This window comes from Anastrepha ludens, chromosome 2 (genome assembly GCF_028408465.1).
Source record: "Anastrepha ludens isolate Willacy chromosome 2, idAnaLude1.1, whole genome shotgun sequence".
Classification (NCBI taxonomy): domain Eukaryota; kingdom Metazoa; phylum Arthropoda; class Insecta; order Diptera; family Tephritidae; genus Anastrepha; species Anastrepha ludens.
In genome coordinates this window covers 159,080,183-159,105,094 of record NC_071498.1, presented here as the reverse complement: position 1 = coordinate 159,105,094, position 24,912 = coordinate 159,080,183, and the positions used below count along the sequence as shown (strand labels likewise).

Genomic DNA, 24,912 nt, shown 5'->3' with positions numbered 1-24,912 from the left:
ATAATGAGATTTCGAAATTTGTTAGGAACAAAAGGGCGGACACGGTTACCAGAAATATCGCATGTTAGTTCCGTATTGGTGCCAGGAACTGTGATTCGACTAAGTTGAATACTCGTATTGTTGTCGTTGTTGCGCAGTGAGTTGAGATATTTGTCGTTTTGTTGTTCGACAGCCATTTCTTCAAAATTTATGTCTTTCAGTTCAATAGAGTCGATTCTTGACAGCATATCCGGAACTATGTTGTTCTTTCCTGGAACGTAGCGAATGGTAGTTGTGAATTCGCTGATGTAACTTAATTGCGCTGCACGACGTGGAATAATTTTTTCGCTGAATTTAGTGAATGCGAATGACAGTGGCTTGTGATCGCAGTAAACTTCAAAGTCGCGCCCGTCCAGTAAGTGCTCGAAATATTTTATTGAACGATAAATCGCCAGTAATTCCCTGTCGTACGTTGGATAGCGGGATTCGGTGTCACTGAGCCGTTTTGAAAAAAATCCAAGCGGTTTGCAAATATTATTTTCGACTTGATGGACAACCCCTCCAATAGCCGTTGAACTCGCGTCCGTTGCCAGAATTAGCTTAGCGTTTGGAGCTGGGTGAACCAATAATGAAGCATTTGCTAACTGCTTTTTGTATTGTTGGAATGCCTGTCTTGCATCGTCAGTCCACAATAAAGGTGTTTTATCGTTTTTTTTATTATTCTTAATTAAAACTTGTAACCGTTGTTGCGTTTCAGCGGCATTTCTAATAAAACGACGGTAGAAATTAATCGTTAACATGAAACGTTTTAACTCCTTCGCGACAGTCGGTTCGTTAAAGGACAATATTCGTTCCACCTTTTCAGGTAGCGGTTTAACACCTTCAGCTGTGACTTCATGACCCAAAAATGTTATTTTGCTAGCAGCAAATATGCATTTTTCATCGTTAATCCTTAGTCCAAAATCACACAAGCGCTTGAACACGTTTCGAATATGTTCGACGTGCTGTTCATAAGATTCGGATGCGATAAAAATGTCGTCTATGTACGCGAAAGCAAAGTCAACTCCCCGTAACACTTCGTCAATTAATCGTTGAAACGTTTGTGACGCATTTCGCAGTCCGAATGACATAAAAACATACTCGAATAATCCGAATGGGGTGATGATGGCCGTTTTTGGAATGTGAGACTCTTCGATTGGGACTTGGTGATAAGCTTTTCGTAAGTCGATGCGGCTAAAGATACGCTTTCCGTGCAGGATATTTGCAAAATCTTGGAGGTGAGGGATCGGATATTTATCCGGCTTTGTACGTGAATTCAACTGCCGATAGTCACCGCATGGACGCCAGTCTCCATTAGTTTTTGGTGCCATATGCAGCGGCGAAGCGTAGTTGGACTTTGAGGGTCTGCAGATACCAAGTCGGAGCAGTTCGTTGAACTCTTGTTTGGCAATCTTTAGTTTTTCTATTGATAATCGTCTTGCTTTTGCTGTGACCGGTGGTCCCGTGGTTTCAATGAAGTGCGTTACATTCGCCCGTTCTTTAACTCGCAACGAGGGTTTATCGTCAAGTAATTCTTTAAACTCGGATAAAAGAAACGAAAATTTGTTAGTTACATCGATGGTAGTTACCTGTGGTGAGATCGAAGTAACTACTTCACCTTTGGACGCCACTGCAGTCAATGGATCGATTACCCGTTTACGTTTGATGTCTACAAGCAAACCATATTCGTTTAAAAAATCTGCACCGATTATTGATGTTGAGCAATCTGCTATGGTGAAATTCCATGGAAATTCGCGTCTCAACCCCAGGCTTACGCTCAGCAAACGTTTACCGTATGTTTGTATGGGCGACCCGTTAGCGGCGTAGTATAGTGCATACTCTTCTGTGTTGTTTTTGTTGTAGCTGCTGCGTATGAGTTCCTTCATACGGTGGGTTGGTTTCAGTATTGAGTGATCAGCACCTGAGTCGATTAGGAAGTTATGCTCCGATAGTATATCGTGTATAAACAGGCGCTTGGAAGACGTGCATGGTGTCGGCGCCTGAGTTGACACCGCACGAATTAGTTTTTTAACTGTAAGTTGAATGAGCACGGTGAACGACACTTTTTGGCGCGATCTCCTAATTTTTGGTGGTACCAACACAAATCATTGTCGTCGTTTCTTCCTTTTCCATTTCGATTGTTACTGGAAGAACGGCCACGCTGTCGACGTGGTGTTGTTTCTCGACGTGTCGGACGGTTCTGAGTTTCGATTGCATTGAGTCGTGAGCATAATTTCTCCAATTCAATTTGTATTGCTTCCAGCGTCCTTTCCAACGGAGGAGCTTTTTCCGCGCTGGATATATACACTCTGTCGGAAACTTCCTACATTCGGTCGGCGATTTGGGCTAAATCGTCTAATCTGTCTTTTGATGCGGCCAGGACTGATCTCGTGGTTTGCGGCAATTTTTTTAACCACACGTTCTTGATGAAGTCGTCTCCAACATCTTTGGAAGCGAGTGACTTTATTTTATGTAGTGCCTGAGAAGGCTTCATATCACCTAGCGGCTCGTTTGAAATTAACTTTTCAAATTTAATAGTCGCAGACTCGGAGAAAATTGAAATAAGTTGCTGCTTCAATTTTTCATACTTTTCATCGCAGAATGGCTCCAGAAGCAATCCCCTTACCTGTAATGCGACCTTGCTGGATAAATTTGCAACGGTATGTAAGTATTTTGACTTATTTGAGGTTATTTTCCGTGCCTCAAAATGAGATTCTACTATAACAAACCACAGTTCCGGATCGTTTTCGTAGAACTGATTGAATTTGATTTCCGCGATCGATGTAATTTGGCTTGCAGTGGATGGGTTGATCTGCTCTGCTGATTGTTGCGCGCTGGTAGCCAATGCCTCGCTTAGTTGAACTTTAAGCGCTTCAATCTCTTTTGAAAGCTCCTCATTGTTAGGCATCTTTTTTTGTCATTCACGACCAACTAACTTATTTTTGATTAAATGTTCTGATGCGGGGTCACCAATTTTGGTGCGTGAATGATAACGCTGTTTTTATTTACTTAAATATATTGTACACGAATAAATGAATAAAGTTTTAATTTATAGCAGGAGCGCTTGCGGAATTTCGTTGTTGTCAGCTTGACACGTGAAGACAGAAAAGCAGAATATGTGGCCGACTCACACGACCGGAAGTAAAAACGAACAGCTGACGTTCACAGTGAGAAAGAGAAAATAGCAATTATTGGGAGTTGCCACAAACCTATCTTAACCTATCTTAACCTCTCTGTGTTTCTTCTGTGTGACAATGGAGGAATTTGATTTATTGTTCAAATTGACCCTCATTTGGACATCCTTTCATTCTAACCTAATCTTTGTGAATGGCCAGCCAATTTCTTAAAAGTTCTGGAGTACAAGCCTGGCTTGTCCCGCAGAAATTCTTTGAATATTTCAGATGTCATTTTAAGATATCAAAAATCTTTTCATAATCTTCAAAGCATTCAAACTTTTTATGCCATAGAACCCACAATAAAGTTGTCTTGCTAGAGGTTTACAAGCCAGAAGAGGTTCAGAAGCCATTCACAAGTCTCGAAGTCATTTGAAGTGGGTCTTAAGTCGCAGTAACTTTTTGGTACAGATTTCGGCTATGAAAATCGTCGACTGGAATATGATTTGGGTTGCAGTTCTTTCCTTAAACTTTCAACTTGAGAAGTCATTCACAAGCCTCGAAGTCATTTAATGTGGGTCTCTGGTCCTCTTTGCTCTTCTACGAAGTAATTTTTTGGCACAGTTTTCGATTACGAAAATCGTCAACTGGAATTTGATTTGGATTCAAGTTCTTCCTTGAACTTTCGCCCGAATATACCTGTTCCAGTACTGTTGTGTTTACTGTACCAGTATAAAATCTTCTCCATAGGTTTTTGAATTTAAATGCGAATCGTTTCGGTAACGTGGAATCGGTTACTTCAGTGTCCGCATCTTCCAGCTTGGGTCATCAGTATAACAAACGGGTGAACCATCGATTCTTTTGAAAGTTCGGGGGTTCGAAATTGACTTCAGATCTATGCTTTAAAGGACTTTTTTTCTTATAACTTTTTTTTAAATACGAAAATGCCTGGAATGATGTCGCAATCAATCGTTTCCTACAAATGACCCGCTCTAATGTATAACTTCAATATATTGAATGCATGAATAGGTTTTTTTTCACCACGGCAAATAAAGCAAATTAGAAAGTGGTTTAGGAAAAAATTAAATAAAAGCCAAGTTTATCAAAAACAAAAAAAAAAAAACAAAGAATTGATAGTTTTTAATTCGGCAAAATTAGCATAGATTTAACCATTTGAAGTTTTTGCATAACCGTTTCAACTTTTTTCAGCTATAATATTTTCGTAAATGGTATGGGCAACTTTTTATGTGACAAAATTTCAAAACTTTAAAATGGTTTTCCCTCCCCTCAAAACGCTTACTTATGCAAACTATTAAGAAATACCTAAAATTTTAGTACCAATAAGCAACACCCACAACTTAATGGCGTTGCGCGTAAAAATAAATGGCTAAAAAAAATTGGCAGACAAGTAGGTTTAACGGCACTCAAGCCAATGTCACGCAATTAAAGAAAAACGTTTACACACCTCAGTCGATGCTCATTAAATTCTTCAAGATTTTCAGTTTCTATTTTATTATTTGGATTTTTTTCTTCTTCAAATTAAGCGCAAGTGTTAAGTGTAGCCGATTATGCTATGTTAATGTGTGTATGGAGACGCATACTCGCAGAAACGACAGACTGAAGCAGCAGACTTTGTCATTCAGCAAATTAAAGTTGCAAATTGACTGCGTCAACTACTGCTTACTAAAAGCAAAATTACTACGCATATGCGCACACTTTACATAGTTGCCTACTCGCACACATACATGCACAAATGGTCGTGGTGCGCTAAGGTCAAAAACCATTCAAGTGACAGCAATTACCGCACAGAATACAACAACAACGGCAAGTGACATATGTAAAACCACAACCGCACAGTAATTAAAATCACAACAGTTGGCAGCGGCAATTATAAATGTTCAAGCTTGGAAAAGACAGCTGCAGCTGTAGTGTTTAAAGAATTTCTAGTAGTTTTTTTTTTTTTGTTTTAGCTTTTCAATGAATTAAGAGAACACAAAACTTTGACACGAATACCAAGCTGTAAAAAATGTCAAAGGTATGCCCAAAGATAATAACTCAAATATTTTCGCGTTCAAAAAACAAAAAAAGCAAAAAAAGAAGACAAATAAGCACACACAAATTAAATTCTGTCATATCGAATTACTGGGGTTATAACAAAAAACTCTTATCTCTCTTTATTACTTCATAATTTGTGCCTGCTTGTTATTGCTTATTTACATTTCTTGGAATTGCCTCTTTGAAGATTGCTGCCTTTTCAAATTTCAATAAGACTAACAATTAGAGTTGAGCTCGCAAAATCATTTTTACTGTGTTAATTTCTCCAAGGGCTTTGACGCTGGGTTGCTTAGAATTCTGGACTTTCTTGGCTTTCACTTGTTCTCACTCACTTTCTGTGGCTAAAATCTTGACTAAGTGAAAGGATTTGACTTATCTCGATTGAGGATGAATTTACGGCCCCCTTTACTTACCACTTCTGGGGTGCCTCAAGGCAGTTTTTGGGCTACTTTAAAATTAATTTAAAAGTATAATAATTAAAAATTACAAACACATAACCAAATTTCAATAAAGATGAATAGTAGGTTGGTAGGTGAAATGGTTGAAGTACCACTCTGGCACTCCTCAATTAGCCCTACAGCGCCGTTTTGATACCATTTTGAGACTTCTAACGGGCAGATATCTACAGCCTGCCAGAGCTGATGATGCAATGGAGAAGATTGATGGGACTCAGGGGCTCATTAGACTCATGGGACTCATGGAACTGATGGGACTCTTGGAACTGCCGCAGGCTGTCGAAGAAAGGAACACCCAGCGACCTTAATCGTCTAGCTGCCTAACTCGGACATTTACAGAGTGAGTGCTCAACAGTCTCCTTCTCTGAGAAGTCGCTGACTGCTTCTGTAATGGGCGTTACATGGTAAACCCAGCTTTTCTGCATGAGTGTCGATCGGTGTCCAATGACCGGTGAACACCGCTACAAGCATGGAAATTGAATGGCGCGGAGTCCCCAGGAATATCTGCTTTCTGCGTCTATTGTACTGGGGTCAAACAATTTTCGAAGTAGCACATAAAGTAATGGAGCTTCATCTGATCTGTGCTTTCCTGAGAAATAAATTGCGCAATTCTCCTTTAACAACAGTCAGGGAATTCCGATGATCGGTTGGGAGACATCTAGACCAATTCAGTCGACTCTTTCCTGGTGAGCTCATCAGCAATTAGAGAAATGTTACCTGCACATCCAAGAGATTTGATTTCCTCCTTACCAGAGTTGATCGATTTGGATTACTATGACGCCATCAGAGCCTTGATCGCAGCTTGATTACCGAAATGTTTATATCTCGCTCGTTTCGACGTTCCCTAAGCATTTTGCAAGACTACAGAATCGCAAATACTTGTGCCTGAAAAACACTAGCAGTATTCAGCAATTTAAGGAGATATATAAATTGGCTTATTTAGAGAAAACCCCTGCCCCGGCTCCCGATTCCATCTTGGAGTTAGTGAAGACCGAGGTAACAGCCTCGGCACAGATATTCCCCTCGTTCCAATCCTGCCTACTTGAAAAGATTGCTCGGCACGATCCTTAAACTCAAGTCTGGGAATAGGAACATCTCGCGTTTGGTGAATTTGTGAGCCATTGTGTGGATTTTATGAAGTTCGGAACGTTGTTTTTTACTCATTCTTGGTTCACTCGAGCTTTGTGGGACGGTGCCGAGTTCTGTTGAAACGTCTATGATCGACCACAGAAATGTTTGTCTGTCCACGGCTTCAAAGCAACCTCCTGAATACTTTCCCGGTAATATTTCGCATTTACGTTGACGCCAGGCTTGATAAAAACGATTGGAGAGCGCCCATCTGCGGTTACAACGGGACCAAACCATTACCTGTGGCGGGTGCTGTCTCCTGGTGGCCAATCCATGACTCAAATTCTAGTTAAATACACCTTTCGACCAAGCAAAGCAATTCCTTTGCTCTCAAGTCTGATCTGTTGCTTCTTTGGTGTGAGATAAAGCGCCTTTTGGATCTTGTAAGGCTTGACTTTGAGATAATTTTTCGGTGCATCAGCTGCGCGAGCGGTCTAAAGTTGGTTACATTTCGAGGGCCGGATATGCTCCATCGATGCCAATACAAACAGTCCTTTGTACCCTCCCCAGATTAGTGATATTTTAACCCTTCCGAAGAGCTTTCTTACTAAATATAAAAAATAATTTTGAGATATGAAAACCTCGTTCCTTTGCTTGTCTGTTTGTATACTACTGTAGTAAAAAAGTTAGTCAAAAACAAGATTGTAGTGAGAAGACAAGACGGTAGTGAGTTAAGATATCACCACTGTAAGTTTTACGATGTTTTCTTTATTTTGGAACCACCTATAAGCACAGTGGAAGTAATTAGGACTATCGACAGAGTATAGCCTCCATATGCTTGCAGGAGAGGAACCTGGACGCAGCTACCTGTTTTGTCTTCGGACATAAACGCGGCTCTACGCAGAGGTTATACTTTAGTGGTCCCAGGCTAGAGTTAACCGGGGTGGAGGATTGTTATAGTATTAGTGTGAGAGTGTCCCACATACCATTGATGTGATGGCACCTCTGAGATGTTTCTGACATTTTGATTTCAACCTCCTTCCAAAAAAATCTGCTATCGGCAATATCGCTATAATCTAGGTGATATGGTTGCTAGGTTGGTCACGCAGAGACCATTTTGGTCCATAGCGATACCTGAGCAGAGTCCAATTTTAGCGAAAATATGCATCACTAAAGATGCGTGAACTGTTCATGAATGTTACGAGTCGCCTAGGCTCCAGTTCAGGGATACATTATTGTCTTTCAAAACTGAGAGCACCCAGGTGGCATAGTCTAGTTTTCGAGAAAGCAGGACATGATGTTCCAGGGCTTCCCTCGTACTCAGCTCATTACATTCCCTATGGTTACTTTTGTGAAACAAAAATATTTAGTAGCGATCGAAAGAGAAATCTGGAACTGACTTCTCGTAAGAGTACCAGGAGAAAACTGTTGACTTTTTTAAACGATACTACATACTAAAGTATACCTATAGTAGTCCACTGCTGTTTTATTGGCCTTGTTCTGTCTGAATGTATTAGGTATGCATTAATAAAAGTTAAAAGGAAGTTTTCATCAGAAAACTCCACCTCCAAAGCAACCGTTCATGAACAAATTTCACTGGTTCTTGCTACCAAGTTTTACTCTCCTATATACCGTCACTCGTCCCCAAAGGGTTAAAGCCCTCCACAAAAATTGTAGGAGAAGCCTGTCATAAGCTCTTTTTAAGGATCTATGCGCAAGTCTGTTATTACTATATAAAGGGTGATCAGATAGGAGGTACTTCTTTCAATAGGGGGTTTTTGACAGAACACGAGTGAATACTGATAAACTAAATAAATAAAAATTTTCAGTGTTCATTGACATTTCATCATAGAAAGGCTTACGGCTCAACAATGTTAAAAAATCGCGAAATTGTGTTAAGAAAATTTACGGCTTGTAAAAAGTGTTCATCGCGCGATCAGCCCAATTACGTCAATAAGCAAATTTGCCGTATTTGGGCTGAAGAGTAACCCGTAGTTGTTCAAGAATAGTTATTACATCCATTGGAAACAACCATCTTGTGCGGCCTATGGGCTGGAGGCATTATCGGCCCATCTTTCTTCAAAGACGAGGCTGGCGTCAATGTAACAGAGAAAGGCCAACGCTATGCCGCCATGATAAAGGACTTTTTGATGCTGGAAATTGAAGCCCGTGATCTCCATAATGTTTGGTTCAAACAAGATGGAGATTGTTGCCATACAGCTCGCGAGGGATTGGAAAGGGATTATCTTTAAAAAATAAATGCCATGAATGCTTCTATACAAAAATAGTAGAGATTGCCCAATCAATTTGAATTTTCATTGTTTTACAGTCTGTGTCAGAAAAAAGGAACCGTGATTATTCATGAAGTATAAAAGATATATATTTAAAATCTTTTTACATGAAAGTATGTACAAAACCACGAGGTGCAATTACTTAATAAGCCATGTAGTAATTGCCGTCAGGCAAGATGCGTTTTCATAATTCCCCACACATTTTCAATGGGGTTGGCATTTGGGGACTGGGTGGCGTCATTTTCTTGTTTTGTTGTTTCTGAGAGCAGTGCTTTTGATGATGTGGGACGGTAGGATATATTCACCTTCTTCAGTCGACGTTCGATGGTATTGATAATCACATCTATTCTTTTTTTAGCAAGAACTTATTGGCGTACTCGCAAAGAAGGGTCCCGCTTAAAAAGTTGGACGATCACTTTATTCCGCTTTTTTGCCATCACTCGTTTCAAGCCGCGCTTGGAAAAGTCATCAACATTTTTGTACACTTTACACCGCTGGTTCCACATCACAACAAACTTCGATAAGATAATTTCGGCCCTTTCGAATGCGTGCATAAAAAATACCGCCCCAAAACGCATCGCGTACTTCTCACTCATTTTCGTTTGGTTGCGTTTACGGGAAAGTTTCGAACGGCACTAACCAGAGTTAGCGCTGGCGTCGTAGCCCTTGAGTGGGACTATTATGCAGTAAAACGCAGAACGAAATATATCTTGAAGTTATAAGAAAAAACCGGTTCTTTCCTTTTGACACAGACTCTATTTCAATTTAAAATCCAATACCTCTGAATTGACCACCTTTACATAACGCCGAGCAGCTTGTTGGACTGCTGTGAAGTTTTTATTGGTGCCTATAAAGTTTTTAATTTCAACCAATATTTTCGAAAGCCTTGTCATAACTTTTGTAGCAGCTCTTCCCTAATGATTTTTTAATGCTGCACTTTTTAAAATTTATTTGAGTATTTTTTGCTTTCATAAATGGTCATTTCCTTACAACCTAAGTATAAAAAATAGCAAAACAACACAAGCTGAGTTGAAAACGTAACTTCTCCGCTCTCAAAGCAAGCCCAGCACTGCGACAAGCCGTAACTTGGGCTGCTTATCTATGGCGGACACACCCAGAAAGTGTGCAATTAATGAAAGAAGCGCGATTTATTTTCACGGGTCAACAGCAGCTGAGCCAAGCAGCTGTCTGGGCGAATAGGCGGAGCCGTAGCCCGACAAAGGTTTACCACCACATGCATATGCATGCATGAATGGACTCGAAATGTAGACGAATGAAATGGTTTTAATTCCCCTTAGCTGCTTAAGCCACATTTTTGCCTTGCAATTCTTAGAAATTAAGGCGTGTGCGCTAGTTGTCCTGCAGTTAAAACAATTTATTACCAGCAACATGTGCGCATGCAGCATTAATACCCATTGACATCGAAAGCTATGACTATTTACTGCAAAGGGGAAGCAGAGCAAATATTTCCCCCCCCTTTGAAAGCAGCGAACGCATTAATATTTAAGTGTTGCAAAAATTCATTTATCTTTTCATAGCCACAAATGGGGTCCCTAACGCAGGCAGCTATTTGTCCGAAATTGATGAATGTGCAAAGCGCGCATTTTGTGCACGAATACAACAAGAAAATCAAAGCACATTCAAATGTATGTATGTATTTAGATGTGGCAATTATTTTGCCCGCTGTGTTCCAGAAAAGGAAAAAAGCAATGGGTATAAGAAAATTTACATACGCACGCGCGTACTTCCATAATAAAATGCACACCTACACGAACCAGTTACGTGCCTTGGCATGTGCGACAGCCAAATAACGACCCGATTGCAGAAAATTAGCATAAATGCGCGCATGCGTCTCTAGAAAACAGCAATGCATGCGTGCGCTGCAGCATCAAAGTGCAAGCCAGACAACAGACAAGCCACGTATGTGGGATGCCACTTTTGTGGCAACGAGCGTGTCGGCGCTCGTCTAGTGTCTGTATGCACTTAGAAGCATAAACGCATCTAGGAATCTAGAAAATGTTGCTGAAAGGAATCGCTCGCATTGCCCAAGCATTAAATCACTAACTTTCGTACACTTAGCGGACGCCGGTCGGTGAGTGAGTGAGTGGCCGAGTGGCTGAGTTTGAGCGCCAATCGGCCCACAGTAAAGTTGTGCCGCAGGACCCATATTTCATGCTGCACCACATTAGTCAAACGCATTGCCATTTATCTGCTCGACTTGTCTGTCCTGCTGTCTGGCTGTCTATCGGCGCGCGGCGCGCGGCGACGCACAACGCATGCGCGTATAACGATTGACAAGCACAAGACGCGCCGAGACACAAGCTGAGATACTAAAAACTTATGGCGCACCAAAGGAGCCAGACATATTCGCTCGTAGTTCGCAACCAGCTGCGCGCACTAAAAACCTCGCTGGCATAGTCAGCGGCTAACTGCTGATCAGCCTGGTTTTCTTAATCGCTTTTTCACAAACGATTTTCTGTTTTTTTTTTTTTTTTTCTCCAGACAATTGGACGCGCCTTGTTTTGTGTCGTTCGTTTGTTTGTACGTTGGTACGTCGGTGATTGACTTGGCCGGGTTAAGTGTGTGGCAAATATACTATGCATCGCAGACATGTGTAGATATGTACAAACATATGTACGATATGAGTATCTTGATTTGGCCTCAACGCCGCATATACTCGCCGTATCAAAGTATTTAATGTACGTACGTGTTTTGGCTGATCGGTTGATCGGCCTTATTGCGGCACATTGCTTCGTTGTCCATTTCGTGTGTTGAAATCGCGTTGTTGCATACAAAACAATTTTCAATTCAACACCCAATTGTAAATTTTTGTAAATTCCGTAACTATTGTTGTTGCTTTGTCTTATTTGAAGCCATGGCGTTTAGCGGCTTTATTGTATTTATTGTATTTATGGTCACAAGCAAATCGGCTTACTTTACATATAAACATATAAGCAAGCGCAGTGGAGTAGCACATAAGTTTTTTGGTTATTGTTATTGAAATCAGTTGGGATGCTATTGCTTTTGCTGTTATTTTGTTTTTTTTTTGTGTTTTGTTTCTGTTTTTGGTTTTGGCTGCTATTTTTGGTGGCTACGTTTATAATACAATTGTTCCGCTACAATTTTCCAATTGTATGCTGTAAACTTTTGGCGGCAACAATTCTACTTGCGCAATTTTATAATTTCATTTAATCTCACCATTGATTACATCACAAATTTCTTGCGCTTAGTTAGCGTTATGCAAGAGAAAAGATGAGACAAAGTTGGCTGTGGACTGGGCGAAAATTTATCAAAAGACTTAAGCTGCGAACCTGATTTATGGAGTACAAAAATGTATGCTGATTTATTTAATACATATAAATTAGTAAAATTATAGTTGTTGTGGGAAAATACACACAAGCAAATGATTAGGAAGCGAAATATTTATATTGCTACTTCAGAAGAATTCAAATTCTGTTTGTATATAAATAATTGGCACGTACACCCTTTTTGTGTGTTTGGCCGAAGCTCCTCCTCCTAGTTCTGGTGTGCGTCTTGATGTTGTTCCCCAAATGGAGGGACCTACAGTTTCAAGCCGATTCCGAACGGCAGATATATTTATGAGGAGCTTTTTCATGGCAGAAATACTCTCGGAGGTTTGCCATCGCCTGCCGAGGGGCGACCGCTATTAGAAAAAAAATTTCCTACATTTTATTCTTTCACCGAAATTCGAACCAACGATCTCTCTCTGAAATCCGAATGGTAGTCACGCACCAACCCATTCGGCTACGGCGGCCTCCCCAAATTCTGTTTACAACTAGCAAATTATCGAATTTCGAACGACCGGCTTCGACATTGCTCACCATGGCCACAAAAGTTCAGTTCGATTTCGGCTCAGCTTCGGCCACATTTTCTCTTGAAAATGCCTGCCTTAAACAACCAAACTGCGCCTCTATTTAATGCGGTTACATTACAATGTAAATTTATTCAATTGTGTGGTTCAGATTTTACTTAAAGATCAATAAGTTTCGATTTATCATAAAAAAATGTAATACTTTGCTTTTTGTTTAAGTTTTCTTCTTCTTCTTTCATTAAGATGGTTACTGAAGCTACGGCTGTGAATGGTGATTAAATATTTTGCAAAAGCAAGCAATTTAGTGACTTATAGACAAAACTGAGCACTTTTTGACTAACATTGACACTTTTGACCTAAGTTGTTTTATCAAAAGTACACAGAATGGGTTGCTCGTGGCAGAATTAGGAATTAAAACGGATTTCTAATGATAAAAATATATTTCAATAAACGACAATGGACACCGGACCATAAGTTTGGGATTATGAAGTGGATGTTGATGTTTTAATGGTGGGTTCTGATCTTTAGATGACCAGTAATGGTAATTTTTAATTTAAATGAAAATGGACTTCATCACTCCAAAAAACATATAGTATATATTTACCGTACGAAATCGCTCCAACATTGTCTCGCAGAAAATTTTACGCAAATTTCATCGTTTTGCTGAAGCGGGTGCACGATTTGAGTTTTGAATGGGTGAAGACTAGTAATTTCATTTTTGTTAAATTTTTTTAAGTGAAACTTCTTAGGAGTTGATGGACGAGCGAGAATGGAGAGCAAAATTTCAAGGCCATGCAACGGTTTGGGCATTTTCGTTCTGCGAGAGAGAAAAAAGATATAACGTAGAAGAAAAAGAGAGAGAGAGCTATACCTTATATATATCTTAGATACACTTCAGGCTATTTTTATTCAGTTTTTACTTGTGATTGCTAATTTCTAGTGAGAAATAACATTGCCTATTTTTTGGCGCTTGTTTGTTGGTGCAAACTTGTAGGAAATATATTTTTGGTGCCTATTTTTTGGCGTTATATTTTCTGGGTGCATATTGTTTGGGGCGTTTTTTATTCCCAATTTTTTGGCATTTGTTTTTGGTGCCTATTTTTTGGCCCTTATTTCCGTTTCCTGGCTAATGCTTGTGCATACTATAAAGCGCTATTCGGCGTCGGATTTATTGGTATTACCTTGCGGTAATTTGTGCCTTTGCTGCGGTCCTGGAATCCCTGCGTTCGTGCGGGTAATAAACGCTTGGAGTAGTGCGCGTTGTTGCCACGGCTTGTGTCCGGCGTTTACCTACACCGGTCGACCCTTCTCCGGTTTTTGTAAATTTTGTCTATTTGTATTCTCTGCAAATGTTGTGAATTTATTTAGATATATATTCTCTCTCTCTCTCATTCTCTCGCGGGTCTCTCCCCCTTTCTTTGTATGTCTTGAAAGTTTCACTTCCGTTATGTGTACTACGCTACACGCACTTTTTTTATAAAAATAGTTTTTTCCCCTTGGTTGGTTGGTTTAAGGGTGACCCCGCATCGGAGTACCACATAGACCGCAAGTGGGGTCCGTTGTGTTGCCCTAGAGCTCATTATTTTAAATGATTTCCCCACCTAACCGAGATTTTTATTGTAGATTTTGATCAAAGATATTAATTCGTTTCGAAAATTTGATGAGAGATTCGATTTTCAGGTCCGAGAGTACTGAAAGATTGTCAATTGTTGGAGAGCCTAGAAGAGCGAGTCGACTTCTGGCTAGACCCGGACAACTGCACAGCAAATGTCTGCTCGATACTTCCTCATCTTCGTCCTCGCAGTATCTGCACAGGTCGTTCTGAGGAACCCCGAGCCGACGTGCGTGAGTGCCCAAAAGGCAGTGGCCGGTGATAAGAGATGTTATATGCCTTAGTTCGTGTTTCGAAAGACTTATAAGAGTTTTTGTCTGTTTCAGATTGTAGGATGGCCAGATTTGTCTGGTCGTAACGCAAGTAGTTTCCACTCGCCACCTCCGATCAGCAATGCTGTGAAATTCTCGATCGATGAGCATTTTACATGTTGAGAGCGGAATGTGGATTGTGGGTAAGTCACTAACATTTGATTGCGCAGCTCCAGCTCTTGCGAGCTCATCAGCTTTGCAGTTACCTTCGAATCCACTGTGACCCGGTATCCAGATAACTTGGACAGAATTCTGAACACTTATCTCGTTAAGAGATGAGAGACAGGATCGAACCACATCTGAGTGGGTATAAGAGGAGCTGAGTGCTCGAACGGCCGCTTGACTGTCGGTGAAAAAGCGGATATCCTCTAGTGATATTCTATTTTCTAAGAGAGTTTTCGCAGCATACCAGATAGCGCATACTTCCGCTTGGAATACGCTACAGTAGTCGGGTAATCTAAATGATAGATTGATGTGAGGGGATTTGGAAAAGATTCCAAATCCCACTTTGCCGTCTTGTTTTGAACCATGTGTATATATAATCAGCGGGCCATCGATTTCGGTTAGATTTGTCTTCCATTCTTCCCTAGTTGGGAGTGAACAGGAGAATAGCAAGGGTGGTGATGGAAGACTTACATGATAGTCTATGTCGGAAGAGATAACAGTGTTCCTGTTCAGTTTTCCCCTTAAAACTTTTTTTTTTAATTTTTATGTATAAATAAACGATTATGCCCATCGGAACCCCTTATTTGACATGTTTGGTCTGCTTTGAAGATCCAGAAAAATTAGATACAGACTCCCTAAAGAAGCTGGATGCTATAATTCCTCAAAAGCTCGAGATGGTTTAAGGACATGTTGGGTTAAGGCTAGTGAAATATTTCCTGGGTACAGGCTCAAAATTAAAAAAATGTGTGCGTCTCTCTAATACCAGCTGTGTCTTCCAGGCGGAAGTACTGGCAATTGGGGAAGCCTGTAGGCTACTAATCGCAGATTTCTCATATAAGGGCAATATCGCTATTCTTTCGGATAGCCAAGCTGCAATCCACACACTGGATTAAGCTACAACAACCTCTATAGTGGTGGAACGTAGTAGAAATAGCCTTTCCACCTTGAGTGAAAACCATAAAGTAACCTTAATTTGGGTCCCGGGGCACGGGAACATAGAAGGTAACGAAATAGCTGATGAACTGGCAAGAGGGGGATCTGTCATGAGTAACGCTCTTGCACAATCGGTATTCACACCATTACGTGCAGTCAAGAATATAATTTCTCTAAAATACCTCCGAATCGCGGATTGTAGATGGAGAGATCAGACAACATGCAAAGTTAGCAGAGCCCATGGCCCACCTACAACCTCAAGCAATCGTCAACACGGACGCCTGGAAACTAACGGTAGCATTACTAGCTTTTGGTCTATGGGAGAGCAGCAACCAAAATGGGTATCCCTCATAATACATACTGTCATAGTTGTAAACAACCAGAGAAAAAGGAGACAATCTTCCACTTCCTCTGTGAATGCCCTGCTCTATGGAAGGACAGAGTGTTAACCCTGCGCAAAATGTTCTTCGAAGGTTCTTATGTCCGCACTGACTGACAATAGTCATGTCGTAAATAACTAGCAAACAAGTTGTTTACGAGGAAGTAGCAATAAAATGGTGCGGAAGCGCTAGTTGGATTCTGGATGAATCACCACTCTAACCAACCAACCGCCAAGCAAATTTCATGCACAATCAAGTACGTAATCATGAAATATTTCGAAGATGTTCGTGTCTCTTCCTTTCATTAATCTATATATAATATTATATAATATATAAAAGAAAGTCATGTTAGTTACACTATTTATAACACGGGAACGGCTGAACCGATTTGTCTGAAAATTGGTGGAGAGGTAGCTTAGCACCAGGAGACGGACAAAGGATACTTTTTATCCCATTCGAACGCGTTTCCGTGAAGTCACTATAAAATGTGGTATAACAAAAACGTATCTGATATGGAATAACAAAACGCAAATGACAGCTAAACGTAGTTTTGTCTATGAATAAGTAGAAAATTTGAAAATATAAATTTTGTCAAAAATATATCACATTAATTTGTATTCTTTTTGAATCATCATCATCAATGCCGCGACCAAGACGATCGAATCTTTCGCAACAAAGCCGTAATGCAAGAAGGATACGAAACATTGCGAATGAAACGACTGAAGAAGCACAAGGAATTGCCCCTGAAGAGCGCCGCATTAGTATGGCTCGACTTCGTGCTTCTCAATCACAAGAACAAAGCGAGGCAGATTTAGTAATTCAAACGAATGTACCACTGTTGAATCGCCAACAAAAAGAAGTTTATGATACATTAATGAAGGCAATTGATGATGGAAATGGTAGTTTATATTTCTTTGATGTCCCTGGTGGAACTGGTAAGACATTCCTCATGTCAGTAATTTTAGCCACTGTTCGTGCGAAATCCAACATTGCGGGTGCAGTTGCTTATTCTGGAATAGCAGTCACATTGTTAGAAGGATGCCGTACGGCTCATTCAGCATTAAAATTGCCTTTAAATCTCAAAAAATTGAAGAACCAACATGTAATATTTCAAAAAACTCAGCAATGGCGAAAGTTTTATCAGCATCGAAATCATCATCTGGGACGAATGCACAATGGCGCATAAACATGCATTAGAAGCACTTAACCGAACATTGAAAGATGTGACAATGACTCGAGATGTTTTGGAGGCGCATTTTACTGTCTGGCGACTTCCGCAAAACACTGCCAGAAATTCCAAGATCAACGGCTGCTGACGAAATAAACGCTTGCCTCCAATCATCGAATCTATGGCGCTATGTGAAGAAACTTCAGTTGACAACAAACATGAGAGTTGCATTGCTTAATGATACATCTACTGAAGATTTCTCTGAGCAATGACTGACTATCGGTAATAGTCGAGTACCTGTCGACGAATCGAGCGGATTGATTTCATTTCCTCAGAAATATTGTAACTTTGTCTCATCGAAAGACGAACTTATCAATAAAGTATTCCCAAACAACGTTAATAACTACAAAAATAATGAATGGTTGAGTGAGCGAGCAATTTTAGCCGATAAGAATAAAGATGTAGATGACCTAAACTACATAAGTCAAAATGATATCATTGGAAAAATGCATTCATTCAAATCCATTCACTGTGTAACAAATGAAGATGAAGCCACCAACTATCCAATTGAATTTTCAAACTCCTTGGATGTGCCTGGCTTACCACCGCACAATTTACGCCTTAAAGTTGGTTCCGTAGTAATCATGCTTCGAAACATAAGCCCACCAAAACTTTGCAACGGTACGCGTTTGGTGGTAAATAAATTGATGAACAATGTGATTTACACGACGATACTCTAAGGAAAATTTGAAGGTGAAGAAGTTCTCATTCCGAGGATCCCGATGATCCCAACCGATCTTTCACTTGAGTTTAAAAGACTTCAATTTCTGATCCGTCTTGCATTCGCCATGACCATTAACAAATCACAAGGCAAATCCTTGAAAGTTTGTGGTTTGAATCTAGAAAATCATCATTGAATCTAGATGATCAATTATATGTGGCATGTTCACGGGTCGGAAAAGCATCTGCGTTGTTTGTTCTTGCACCTGATAATAAAACAAAAAATGTCGTGTCTCACAAGGTGCTTAACTGAAGAGTGCAATCTATTAAAGCTTTATTGAAATACTTGATTAATAAAAAAATTAACTTAATAAAATCAAAAATCTGCTTTTTTGCTGCCTCTAGGGCGGAACAAAGTTCGTCGGGTCAGCTAGTTTGAAATATTGATAATTTTAGTTATTTCGGTTCTAAATAAAAATATATTCAAGAAATTTATTTCGCAATGATATATTATTTCAAAATAATGCGAAGCAATGTGCGGCTAAGCAAAACTCGCTCATTGTATATGATTTTTGGATTTTTTTAAATTTTCTGCACCTGCATAACAACGTCGTAGAAATTTGTACGAGTACCTACGGATTACACTTACGACTGCATTCAATGCAGCTTATCTGCGCACTTTGGATTTACAATCGCAGCTTTATGACTGCAGTATCACCATTCAACGAAAATCAAACCCAAAATGCATTCAGTGGTAGAGCTGATTAGCTTGTTATATGGGCGCATATATCATTAACTAATGTTTCACAGCAAATAATCAAGCCAAAATACAACAAAAAAAGTCCATTTTGATTGAAAGTTTCTTTTTCATTTGATTGACAGCGAAATGAATTAAATAACTACATTTATTTACTGGAATAATGAGACGAATCTTTAAAGTGATTTGTATGGAAATCACATTTCTGTTTTCCTTTTACAAATGCAACCAGTTACGCCCAACTGGCTGTCAATGAGTGAATAACATTTCAAAAATGATTTCAGAGCATCACAACTAACGCTACTTAACAACACAATTCAACAACATCATCACCATCATCATCACCATCAAATCGCCAATTGAATTACAATCATTGCAATCGTGCAAACATCACCTCTTATTTGGACGTTGTGAAAACGTGTTGTGCATTTTGCAAAAATGTATATTTACAAAGCTCCATTCAATGCATACAAATACTCGCACAAACTCTTCTACTCGCACACAAAAGTTGTTTGTATGCAATGCAGAGTTACATAAAACAAAAACAAAACAAGCATCGATAATAAAAAAAAATGAAATTAGTTTTCAAAGGCAAATAATTTAGTAGAAATTAGTATTGGAACGTTTGGTTAGCTTACGTTGGTACCACTCACGTTGCTGACCAGCACGCCACAGTAATCGGGCGCACCCTGTTTCGCCAACAGATTTATGCTGAAGCCTACCGCATCCGAGCCGTCGCCCATGGCCATGCAGGCAGCATTTCGATGATCGCGCGCATGCACTGCACCCGTGTAGGGACCATTGAATTTCACTTTGATATTCATTGTGCCGGATTTGCATGTCGCCGTTACGTGGGGAGCAAATTCATTTGGTGGCGAAAGTTCTTGTGTAGTAACCTGCAAAGAATGAATAATAAGAGGGAAAGAGAGAGAAAAAACAGAAATGAATTAATATATAACGAATGTGAAATTAAAGGCAAATAAAATACATTTTTAAATAGATAAAATTGGAAAATTTATTTGGATTTGTTCGAAATATACTATACTATAATATAATATACTACTATATAAGTATATACATTAATGCAAGTGGCGCTCACACCACCTGTTCGATGTTTTCAGCTGCCCGACTACTGCAATGTCTTGCAGCCTGAACAGATGGCAATACTAGAGGCCGTGACACTGGTAATGTGCGATCAATACCTGGAGATGATATCTAAATTTTTACTGATAGCCAGGCGGCGCTGAAGTCTCACAAAGCAGTCAATAACCTCTAAGGCAACCATGAAACGCTGCGTTCCTTAACGAGACCAGATTAATTTCGCCCCAATGTAAGATGGGTTATTGGTCACTATGACATTGAGGGTAACAGCAGGGCCGATAAACAGGCGAGGGTTGACACCAAGCTGATCAATGACATAAGCATACACGTAGTGACTTACTTCACCTCGGTATGCCTGTTATATGCCCTCAGGGTATGCTGCGCATTCCGCACCACAGGATATTGTCTTAGTCACTGCGGGTCTGCTAACAGTTAAGCTGACGGCCTTCGAATTCGGCCGTCGGTAAAAAACACGGAGCGAATCCAGCACAGCTGACCAACCGAAACGTTGAACGGAGCGAACCAAGAAGAATTCTATGCACGTCCGATGAACGTATCAATTGATTCCGAATATCTTCAAATGGATAAATCTAAAACATGGACAGATTGTTTTTTTGTTTTTGTGTTGGGTAAGGTAGGGTTCAAAATGCCTTCGCACTTACGTCGTCTACTGCGTCGTGTGGTGTGGCCACTAAAACTATCCCTCCTCTCCTTCTGCTCTCTATATTACTTCGGGAGAGCCCATAACGGCAACCCTATAGGACCAATTCTATTCACCCACGTCTGGGTCCATCATATTTGTAACCAGCTTTCATGCTATAGGTTCGTCTTGTAGAGACACACTCTATCTGTGCGGCTTCACATGGACAGATAGACTTCTACTTGACCCAAGAACCTAGTGTACATGGATGCTTGAAACCTTCTCTTTTGAGACAACCTAGTTGAAATTGCAGAGCAAGTTTTCTTTGTCTGTCATCGTTTAAATTAAGTTTAGAGTTAAGTATTATTAGAATTTGGAAGCCAATAATGTTTAGTTACCTAGTGGATATTATGCTTGAGTCAGAAGAACAGTGATACGATGTTAGTAAAATGGTAAAACCAAACTCAAACGCGCTGCACCATAGCGCACATCTTCATGAAGAGGTAATAGGCCGCTCCTCTTCCCTTGAAATATTCCTTAACAGTTGTCCAGCGGTGGATGGGAAACGAGTGAGTTTGAGGGGGTGAGTTTGGAGCGAAGCAGGTGCGGAATTGGGTGAGTTGTTAGTGGGTGAGTCCACGGACAAGTCTCACACTTTTCGGTTTTCAACGCTTTTTGCCACCTCCATAAAAAAAAAAAACACTTACAGACGTGTAAGGTACTTATTGGTTAAGAAAAAGTAAGAGCACCGAATGAACGATAGTGTAATAAACCATACTGCAGACTTGTTGGACCATTGTGGTCAAATCTCAATGCCAAAGCCACAGAATCTCTGTTGTCAGTCAGACAAAACAAAGACTTAGTACACTCATTTCCTCTTAGGCACTGCCTATTAAGCAGACACGTGCAGAGGATGGGCGTGCAGATTCATGACTTCTGCAGAAGCTGTATAAATGAGTAAAATGAAGAGACGATCTTGCAGCTTCTGTGCTATTGTCCTGCTCGATCCAAATGTATGCTCACGTCTTTAGGTAAACCATATTTTTATTAAGTTGGAAGACCTGAGTACTGTAGAAATCAGGGGTCTCTTAAAACCCGAAAACTTCACACTAGTTTTAGGAGAGATAAGGATAACTTCCTCACGCAACATCACAATGGGCAATGAACCTAAGTGTGTCCCATGGTGAACAACCGCTACAAAACTAACCTAACGTAATCTAACCTTAGCTGAGATTTTCCTGCTATATTTGGTGTGCACCTTAATGTTGCTCCATAAATGGAGAGACCTACAGTTTTATGCCGCCTCTGAACGGCAGATGATTGTTTATGAGGAGCTTTTTCATGACAGAAATACGCTCGGGGGCTTGCCATTGCCTGGCGACCGATATTTTCATGGTAGAAATACGCTCGGAGCTTTCCTATTGCCTGGCGACCGATATAAGAAAAACTTTAATTAATTTTAGTGATTCATACACCGAGATTCGACGCCATCCCGAATGGTAGTCACGCACCAATCCATTCGGCTATGTCTGCCGCTTTCTCTTTTCTTATTCTTGGGTATTTCATGATCGTGTCTCCAGCCTGGGCGCTACCAAGTGGTAGTCATGCACCAGCCTACTCGACTACGCCAGCCATCATAGCCAACTATACACTTCAACAAAACATGGTAACTGATAGCGACTGACTCTAAATATTTTTTCCAGCGCTAAATGGAAGAAGTCAAGCGATAGTAAATTTCAAACCTCATTTGTTACCAAACAGTTCGAGTGGGCTTTTCCTATTTCCGATGGTGCAAGTGGTGATATCGAACATCATTTTATAAAACCTTAATTATTTTGCGATATGACCGAACAGAGAAATAATGCAATAGAGACTCATTTTTCCACTACTAATTTCTAACTACTAAAGTGGCTTCAAATTCAAAGAGAAGAGGTAAGGGGTCGGCGACTTTTTGGGATAAGAGTCCCAACCTTGTCATTCAGAAAACTATATTAAGATATAATGAACAAAGCAATTGCACATACATTGAGCTCATGCCTCCTACCAAAATAAAATATTCTCCGCATAGTAGTCGCAAACAAAAAAAATAAAATTATATTAGCGCGCTCAGAAAAAACAAAATTCCAATGAGTTCACACCAACATCTAATGAGACGCTTTTTGTACCACTTTACAACCTTAGGCACACTTCAAGGCTTTAGATAATTTTTCCTGCACTAAAAAAAGTTTGAAACAAAAACGAAAAACGAAGACAATGGACGCTGATCAACGTAACTTTCGAAATTAATCAAACAAATTAAAAGCATCCAAGCAGGCTGGCCTTAATCAGAACCTTCACTGCGCGTACATTTCCCGCCACGCCTTCCGCGCATTGATTACTTCGAATTTTTGCTTGATTTAATGAGCGGCACAGATCATCAAGCACAACGTGTGGAATATTTTTATAATGAAAAAAAAAAAAAAAAACAACAACAGTAAACAAATATTAGATTTGATGCTACGAGCTTCTTGGGGAGTTTGTTGCATTAACAAACATTTCAATGAGAAAAAATTACTATCAAAACATTAATGGGAAGTTGAAAGTAGATGGAACATAGTTAATGTAAAATGAAAAAATTCAGAACAAAAGAAAAAAAAATGTACACAAAATTCACACACACAATCACACAAAAATTCTTTAGTTGGTAGCAAATGAAATGAATCGAAACTCTTTTATTTGAATAGCCAGTACGCCCCATGTGTTGCCTTGCACTGCCCACACGCTAATTGTAGACAACTGTATTATATGCTTGTTTGAGTGTAGGTTGTGTGCCACAATAAAAGCACAGCAGAAGGTTGTCCGTAACGGTAGAACAAAATCAATTAATTTTGGAAATAAGTTTATCGACACTGACAGATAAAGAATGGCAGCAGTAAGCGCACAGACAGCGCACGCACACATACACAGCGCACGTATATGGTAGCCAACACAGGTATGAAAACAAAGCTATCTTGTTGTGGAACACTAGACTAGTCCGAAATATACTAGTTTGCAACTAGTCCTAGCGAAACAAGTTCTCTTGAAAATAGCTGTTAATTTAATATTTTCGTCTTCTTTTTCTGCTCTTTTAGTTATTTTCAGGACGCACGCCACAAATAGTAGGAGCTCGGTTAAACACCCAATAAAGGATGTAAGCGCCAGCATTCTCATTTATATTTAAAGAATAATATTGTATTTCTTGCCTACACCCACACTAGACTAGTCCGAAAAATCCTAGTTTGCAACTAGTCATAGGGACAACTAGTTCTCGTGAAAATAGCTGTCATTTTACAGTTTACAATTCGCGGCGTCAGTTCCATCTTCTTCTTTTTCTTCACTTATAGTAACTTTCGGCGCGCACTATTTTGGGACAAATAGCAGGAGCTCGGTTAAACACCAAATAAAGGATGTAAATGCCAGCATTCTCATTTATATTTAAAGAATAATATTGTTTGCATACACCCACACTAGACTAGTCCGAAAAATACTAGTTTGAAACTAGTCCTAGGGAAACAAGTTCTCGTGAAAATAGCTGTTATTTTACAGTTTACAATTCGTGGCGTCAGTTTCATCTTCTTCTTTTTCTTCTTTCGCACTTTTAGTAACTTTCGGCACGCACTCTTTCGGGACAAATAGCAGGATCTCCTCCAAACACACAATAAAGGATGTAAACATTCTCATTTATATTTAAAGAATAATATTTTTTGCATACATCTCTAATGGACCTTTTGCAACTAGTGCATTACTAGACCATTTGGTACTAGTATGCATTCTTTCTCAAAATACCAGCTCGTGCATTACAGTGTGCACTACAGTTCGTGCATTACAGTTTACGTATAGTGTGGTTGGAGTTATGAAAAATTAATTTCGATTGAGGTGCATAGTACAGAGATGTCTTAAATTTATGTGCGTTTCTAATTCAACGAACTTGATTGTGTTTCTTATATACATTTAGAAGACAAGTTCTCAAATATTATATAACCAGCTACTACAGCTGCTGCAATATTATAGGTACTTCAAAAATAATGAGAGGTTTCAAGATAATCGAGCCTTCCTGTGGAAATTAATAAAAAAAGCTTTTTAGCTTTAAAAAAATATCTATCGGAAATGCGAATTCGTACAAAAATGTTTATCATCCGTAACCGAAAAAAAATTACTACGCGACTTTAAAAGCATTAACACAAAAATGTTGCCTGGGTAGTCCAAGGGTATCCACACACAAATACAAAATTATATGAAAGTTTTACAAGCAGCCACATGCACATGACATAGATA

General features: G+C 39.7%; 1 protein-coding gene across 6 annotated transcripts in view; it reads right to left on the bottom strand.

Moving 5' to 3' along the window:
• Positions 1-24,912, bottom strand: part of LOC128855684 (uncharacterized) — a 162,842-nt gene that overhangs the window by 41,102 nt on the left and 96,828 nt on the right. For 5 of the 6 annotated variants that reach the window (XM_054090801.1, XM_054090802.1, XM_054090800.1 and 2 more), the window contains exon 3: positions 19,517-19,774. In XM_054090801.1, coding sequence (XP_053946776.1) covers positions 19,517-19,774 — 258 coding nt within the window. The remainder of the gene's footprint in view (positions 1-19,516; positions 19,775-24,912) is intronic. The other variant, XM_054090803.1, reaches the window with a different exon arrangement.